At 32.4% G+C, this 8,510-nt stretch overlaps 1 protein-coding gene across 1 annotated transcript; it reads left to right on the forward strand.

Annotated features, from left to right (window-relative positions):
* The first annotated feature begins 507 nt into the window (after positions 1-507).
* On the forward strand, positions 508-7,523 carry LOC134689966 (uncharacterized). The gene is made up of 7 exons (XM_063549935.1): positions 508-949; positions 2,457-2,847; positions 3,294-3,464; positions 3,987-4,071; positions 4,755-4,886; positions 5,727-5,886; positions 6,781-7,523. Exons 1-7 carry the CDS (start codon positions 508-510, stop codon positions 7,521-7,523), a joined length of 2,124 nt encoding a protein of 707 aa, XP_063406005.1.
* Positions 7,524-8,510: the final 987 nt, after the last annotated feature.

An 8,510-nucleotide genomic window follows, 5' to 3' on the forward strand; every position in this document is an offset into this window, starting at 1 on the left:
GTTAATTGTAATTTATATAACAAAATGATTACAAAGCTTTATCAAGTTAGTGATGCCCACCTTTATTTTTAGTCTTGAGAAACTATTGATTTCAATTACTTTTTATTTTTATGGTTTTACCAAATTAAATGCTTGCCATTATTGAAAAAAAAATTGTTACATGCAGACATAATTGATATCGACCTGTTAAAATTAAAAAAAAATGACTTTTTGGCATATTTATCATTTACTCTATTTATAAATGACTTTTGTCCAAAATTGTGCAAGAAGATAAAAAAATCAGTTTCATTTAATATCAGAATTTCCAGGAGGTGCTTGACTTGGACTGATAAAATAATGCAATACAAAATAGGCATGACATGAAGCATGGAGATTTTTACACAAAAATAAAAACCTTAAGGACGAACAGGACATTACGTCACGTGATGTTTTGATTTGTCACGTGAATGTCATGGTAAATATAGAACCGGAACCGCGTCTGTCAAACTCCGGCGGTAAACAACAAACATGGCAGACGACAAGTATTCCAAACGTATTCGTGGAAAGATGGCTAGTACAGGAAGAAGTAAAAAGGCGGACCGTATGAGAAAAATGAATAGAAAGGAAACAGTACGAGGTGAAGACCATGATTACGGCGCTGTTTTTGTAGAAGGACTTAGTGTAAATGCAACTGATTTGGAAGTTGGGGAAAATGTTGAACTGGGATCCTCCAAACCTTGGTTCCAAGGAAGACGGGTTGTTGAACTAGATGTGCTGGCCAGGTCCATGAACTGTGAGAAATGCAGTTCGTGGCTCCGATTATCTGACATAAAAGATGAGGTGATTTATGGGATGGCTAGTTTTTTATATATTTCGTGTCCAAGCAGTGCTTGTCAACACATCAGTCTGGTACCAACGGAGAAGAAGAGCAACGGCAAAGGCTTTGATATCAACTACAAAGTTTGTTTAGGTAATTTATATAGAAAAAGAATGCAAATGGTGATTGTTTTCAAGAGACAACTACATAACTATGATCATGGGGAAATATAAAAATAATCAATATAAACACTTTTCATACAAATTTTTCAGGGGCCCAATTGCAACTATACCACAACTCATGAACTACATGTATCAACACCCTGTGTTGCTTTATTTGTACATGTTTCCAAGTTGAGCAATCAGTAACTGAAATATGGATACATGAATTTCTTTCTGTTCATTTTCAATTTTTGGGGTCCCCTCTGACTAGATCTGTAGTTCATGTTTCAATTATCTTGATTTCTTTTAAACAATCAGAGGCAATCTGTTGGTATTAAACGACTAATGCTGAACTCAAATATGTATACCCATTGTAAATTGCAAGATAAAAAAATACATGTACATTGTCAGAAATATAAAATGTACTCACTGCAATTTATCATTTACTTTGTAAAAGGTTTTATCAGTTGAATGAAGTGAAGTCATAAGTCTTAGGTTAGTGGATACACTGGACTGCACGGTATTTCTTATATTGTCCTTCAATTAAGGAAGGGTAAACATTTAGAATTTGAATAGTGGACATAACAAAAAACCTACCAACTGTCACTATTTGCGGAGGATTTCCCCCATGGAGCCTCCCAGGTGGAAATTTTGTAAGAGCAATTTTGTCCACTATTTTAAAGCAAACAATTTATTTAGCAATTGGTATGAGCTTGTTATAGCATGAAGAAGCCTGTCATACTTTTTAAGAGAAATGTAACTTAAGATTATGGGATGAAGTATGTAAAGGGACGAATTGACACCTTTCAAAAGAACAAGTTGTCATATAGTTTCCCTTCCCGTTCTGAATTTTTCCTTGTAGTGGAAAGAGTTGACAACTTTGAAAAATGTCTTTGTAACCCTTTTAAGACGAATTGATAGTGTTTTTTTTATTTAAAAGATGTATAATCGTGAATTTAGATAGTTGTTCGTATAAAAATTCAACACCTTTGAACTGTTGTAAGTGTTGACTCAAAGGTCATGTAATTAAAGGTGTACATATGGTATAGAGATGTTAACAGTAACATATTAATTACTTTCCTGTTCCACATGTTAATGTTTACTGTAATAAAGGCTACTCATGGGGGTGTCCAAATAATCATAAATTCACAGAAAGTTTGCCAATATTATCACATGAAAAAAAGAAAATTTATTTGTTTTTTTATGAAATAATAAAAGTAAACAAAATTAAGTAATCAAATCCTTATCATTTAATATACCTGTAAATGACTCATTCTGAGGTATGCTAAGGACTATATTTTCCTGACAAGATATTGGCTCATTTTAGACTTAGGCCACAGAAGAAACCAGTCACCATGTCTGTGTATAGCCCTTGAGTACACCTCAAGAAAAGTCAATAATGATAATGTAAATCATGTGTATAATGTACCTCTAATTTGTCAACAGTTGTTCACAGTATTACAAATTATTGGACACACTCACTTTATTTTGTATTGCAGGATCAAGCAAAGGTATGGAGCCAGACATGGCATGTTCAATGATCCAAAGGCTTGCTGAGGATGGATATACGGTTGGGACTTTACATGCGGATATTGATGCTACAACCCAATCAAGACTGCCTCGTTCAATTATTAAAAAAGATGACAAAACAGATGTGAAGAAAAATCTGTCCAAACGTCTATATGGTCTGTCAAAAAACTACAAACAGTTAAAATCAGCAAAAGTAATTCCCTACATAGTGAGGTGTTTTATGTATACTATTTCTAAACACCAAAATAGTAAACAATCAATGAAGACAGAACTCGCCACTATAGTGCCACATATTTTTGGACACCATGAACAGTGCAGTCCAACTTGGTGTACATATGTTAAAGATCCAACTAAATTTAGGTAATTTATACCATGACATTGATCCCTGGCCTGATGAAGTGATCATCTAATGTTTCAATGCTGCAATAATTTTTTTACAAGTTCTTAATTCCTAGAGTTCAGTAAAGTATATGTTAAATTAAAACAATTGTAGGGCTGTGTGAGCTATTGTCATCATTATGTATTAATCATGTATCCATCTTTGTCTTGGCCCATCTGATAACTTTCAAAACTTCTTTCTTCTAATTAAAGTACAGTGTGAATTGAAAATAAACTTTAATGATAAGGATTTAATTTTTCACATTTGATCACATGTCATATTAATATTTACTACAGTAACATGTAGATGCGTTCAGAACAAAAAAAGATCATTAGACTGAAAAACAATTTTACAATTCTGCTATTAGTGTAGAAAAAAACCCAGTGGCAGTGCAATCTCATTTTCTGTTTGTTTATAAATATTACAGATTCAAACATTTACCCAATGGGAAGGCCCTTTCTGGAGACAAGCTGAGGGAAGAGCTGGACAAGTTGGCACAACGTTATATTGAAAGAGCAGATAGGCTGTTAAATCTAGGGTCAACACAGTCAAACGAAAGTTTCAACAACAGTGTTGCTAGTTTTGCCCCAAAAAACAGGTATGCCTTACATTACTTTAGGATTTCTTTTGATTATGGTCAAAATCTCTGCAACTGTTTAAAAAAAGGAAATAGGAGTCTTTGTTTGCACAAATTTTCCTTATCTTCGATGTTTTAATTTAAAATTTCAAAGTAAAACAATTCCAGTTTAAAACAAAACTTTTTGTAAGGCACATACAAATTGTCAGTGACACACTCTCTGGTATTCCAATAATGTGTGGTAACTGTGATTTCAATGCAATCTGGGGTGTTTAATGTCTAACTTTGTCAAAAAAATGGAAAACATGAATATTTTTTTGTAAAATCATGTCAATGTCAGTGATGTTGAAGTCTGTGATAGTTCTGAATTTAAGCTCATCTTAGTTCCTTTACCATTATATGCATATGCCCCACAGTTACGATCCACTAACTGTCATTTTCCAGGACTAGCTGCAACAGAGAGACATATTTATGTGTTTTATTTTTGTGGAGCATTAACTATTTTGTTTGTATGTTGAACATTTATTTATGGGATTTTTTCAGGTTTTATGGAGGAACTAAATCATTAAAAGCTATGGTGTCTTCAGCTGTGATGCAAAAGAATGAAGGCTATGGTTGGTTAAGCAAGGTAAATGTATTCAGGGGCTTTATTATGTATGTTTAGTTTAAACTTATTTTATTTGCTTAATTAAAGCAAAATGGATTAGACACAAGTAAATCATACTTAGTTATGAAGTCATTTCCATAATACAATATAAAATTACAATAATAGTATAATATAATGGACATGCATATAAAGCAAACAGTTTATAGAATATAATACTAGCTTTCATAACGGTAAAAAGAGGAGAGAAAGTAAAAAGAGAAAAGGAAAGTTTGAAAAGTTGTATAATTCTGTGTATAAATGTTGTTATTTCACTCCCCTGACACCATACAACTGTAGGTTTTGTCATGACGTTGGATCAAAACAAATAATGAAAGATATCTATAGTTCCTTACATCTTGTACCTTATTTTCAGAAGAAAAAATGCCATATGCCAGTGTAATAAAAAAGTAACTAATACAAAAATTCAAATAGAGAAAACTATTTAACTCATGACCAAACAACACTGATAATTAACTCACACACTACATGTATACATTGGTGAATTGATGTGTAGTTATTCTATAATTATATTTTTTTTAGATATCTTTTTTTCTTCAAATCTGTACTTTTTTCTCTACATTCTAAATTTTATATCTTTAAAGTAAATGAATCATTCAAAATAGATCAATTTAATACATTACATGCAATGTCTTCATTCTTTTCAGGTGAATAAGAAGTCTCTACTCTCTCCTGGACATTTGACCATACTTCATGGAATTCGAAAGGATCGAAGGCGTAAACTGATTAGGAAAACACAGTCAACTACTAATTTCAAAAGAAAAAGACTCACAATAAAGGTAAGCCTTTTTTTAGTAACTGGTCTGAAGGGCCTAGTGAGCCTTTCTTTTCACTTTGCGTCATTCGTCTGTTGTTGTCGTCTGTTAACTTTTACAAAAATGTTCTCCTCTGAAACTACTGGGTCAAATTTAACCAAACTTTGCCACAATCATCATTGGGGTATCTTGTTAAAAACATGTGTCTGGTGACCCTGCCAACCAACCAAGATGGCTGCCATTACTAATAATAGAACATAGGGGTAAAATGTAGATTTGGGGTTATATCTCTGAAACCAAAGCATCTAGAGCAAATCTAGTGTGGGTACAATTGTTTAGCAGGTCAACATCTATCTGCCCTGAAATTTTCAGATGACTTGGAGAACCTGTTGTTGGGTTGCTGCCACTAAATTGGTAGTTTTAAGAAAATTTTGCAGTTTTTGGTTATTATTTTGAATATTATTATAGATAGAGATAAACGGTAAACATCATAATATTCAGCAAAGTATCTACAAAAAAGTTAACATGACCAAAATGGTCAGTTGACCCCTTAAGGAGTTATTGACCTTTATAGTCGTTTTTTACCAATTTTTCGTAAATGTTTGTAATTTTCTACAAAAATCTTTTCCTCTGAAACTACTGGGCCAAATTTTATCAAACTTAGCCAGAAGTCTTAAAGTTTATTAACATTTTAGTTGAAAACCCACAGATGGAGAATTCTCTGGCTCATAATTTTGATTGGAAGGAGACATTAAATGTTTCAACATAAAATAGCAATTGTTCTAAAGATCCCACTGTGCATTTGCATAGATCTGAATCACTTCTTCCATAATTGTTCTTAATTTTTTTTTATACTGTTTCTAGTCCAAGAAATTGAAAGATAATCAGCGAGAATCAGTAAAAGAGGGAGACACCTATGGAGGAGAAATAGAAGTGCAAGAACATATTGACACAGAAACTATTCCATCGAAGATGAAGTTTGGAGGAGAAGAATCAGTAGTAGTTTTTGATTTAGAATCAACAGGTAAGTGTAAACAAACAAATTGAATCACACATATCAGGCTAAAATAATGAAACACAAGATAAATGATTTGCCTACTTTCATGACTTTATTAGTAATTCTTTAATCAAATATTTATGCCTGGAATAAATTTACCATGACCTTAAAACTTGCATTGCTATTGTTAGTAAGTGAAAAAAGCTTACAATGTAATTGTAATTCAGTGAAATAGATGACAGTGACATAATGTAAAGCGAAGTAAACGTCCATTGTATTAGGAATGCTTCAATGCTTACTGTGGAATAATTTATTTTCGTGGTTTTATCAATCACTGTATACAAAACCTATTCAAACTATGCTATTCACCAGTACCCACGAATTCCACGAAAATTGGTATCCAACGAATATTAATGAATCCACAGTATCTTGGAATAAAGTGATATACATGTATTACTGATGTTTGTTGGGAGTTAAGTCCCTTACATCATGAAAAATAAAATGTACATGGATTACAGTTTAACAGCATACACTATAGGCTTTGATTTAAATTTTGCTTTATTCATGAGGAACTTGACAGATATAATTAAGTTAAATGAAAATGAAATCGCAATATAATGTTCATGTGAAAATAGGGTGAACTGCTAAAATTAGAACCTGCTGAAATTGAAACATTTTTTCTTGTAATCAAGAAATTTGACTCCCATAAATTTGGATGCACTTTTCAAGAAGCCATATGTATTTAAAGAGTCCACCATTTAAAACTTGTTGCCGCTTAAATTAAAAAAAATTATATGACAAAAACAGTATTTAAAGCAGAATTTAACCAAACTTGATATATGGAACCATTTAAGTCATCTCACATATCGGGATGGATACACTTTTAATTATTAATGCAATATTTGTTTATTTTTGTTCCAGGATTCAAGTCTGATATTACGCAGCTGGCTGCATTTGATGGAACCACTGTTTTTAATGAATATGTATCACCTAGGGAGGTTATTTCACCCAAAATATCAGAAATAACAGGATTGACTTTTGATTTTTCTTGTGATCAGATGTACCATCATGGTAAACCAGTTAAAAGCAGAGACATTCAGATTGTACTCCTGGAATTTATTGAGTTTATAAGCAAAAAGAAGAAACCAATTCTTTTCGGTCACAATATTACTTCGTTTGACATTCCCATATTGATGAACAAACTACGTCAGCACAGTCTTCTTTCAGAATTCGTGTTACATATTTATGGGTGCATTGATACAATAAAATTGACAAGAAGGAAATTCAAAACTAAAGACATTGGAAATCATAAACAACAAACATTGGTCACAAAATTACTTGGCGTAGAATATGATGATCACAATGCATGTGCTGATGTCACAAGTCTATTTCAACTTCTTGCGCACTTTGAATATTCAGAAAAGGACGTTTTTCGATTCAATTCAGCTTTGCTAACAGATTCTTACATTCCCTTGATATGGGCCTCGCACATCACCAAGCTAACAGCTAGAAGATTAGCACACAGTGGACTTTGTCTGAAACATCTACAGTTAGCATTTAACAAAGACAGTGAAAATGGCCTCAAATCTATTTTGTTAGAGCATGGCTTTAATGCCAAAACAGTCACATGTTTTACTAAATATTTTACATGTACTGAGGAATAACTTGTTATTGATGTAACACACATGTACCACCAAATCATAGAAAGTTATATTCAGTTGCATAGGAAAATTTTATTGGTTAATATTCAGTGTTGGTTAGTTTCTTACATGCAATGTATAATGTACAGTGTCATCTTTTTTCTATAGTACTAGTGCTGGACAGGATACAACCTTACTCATGCTAAATATGGAAAATAAGATGTGGTATTATTGCCAATGGCACAATTTTCCACAAGAGAACAAAATGACACACAAAATTAACAACTATATGTCACTGTACAGCTTTCAACAATGAGCAAATCCCATACCACAAACTCAGCTATAAAAAGGCACCGAAATGTCAATGTAATACAATTCAATGGGGAAAACTAACAGTCTAGTTTATGTACAAAAATGATTGAGAAACCAATATGTACATGTAACACATAAACAAACGTCAACCAATGAATTACAGGCTCCTGAGTTAGAACAGGCACATTAACACACAAAATGTGACAAAGAAGGTATATTTTATTTGAAAAAAAATTAAATTCTGTACAATTCTTTGAAAAGTGCAAATTTAACAAGGACTGTTTAGGAAAATCAATGGTGGTATTACATCTATAGGTGATCAGATTGTATTGGCACAACCATTTTATGAACATAACATGGTATTCAGAATTGAGATTACGACTAATCAGGTTCATATGAGTGCAAGTTATTTTTTATTATTAGAACTCTAGTTATTATGTACTTTGTGTTAAGAGAACCACAGATTTTCAACTAGAATTTGCTTTGTTTGTAATTATTTTTACATGTAATGCTTTATTGATATGCAAAGAAAATATTAAACTGTGGTTCTTTGTCCCAAACCTGTGTTTGTTTAGTTTATACTTCTAACTAAAAACCAGTTATCATATCTTGGGCCCCTTACTGATCTCTGATTAGTGTAAAACAGATGCTTCATTTGCACTGTATCAGCGTTTGGTTAGGGCCCCAAAAGGGAAAGCA

Source organism: Mytilus trossulus, chromosome 11 (assembly GCF_036588685.1).
Source record: "Mytilus trossulus isolate FHL-02 chromosome 11, PNRI_Mtr1.1.1.hap1, whole genome shotgun sequence".
Taxonomy (NCBI): Eukaryota; Metazoa; Mollusca; class Bivalvia; order Mytilida; family Mytilidae; genus Mytilus; species Mytilus trossulus.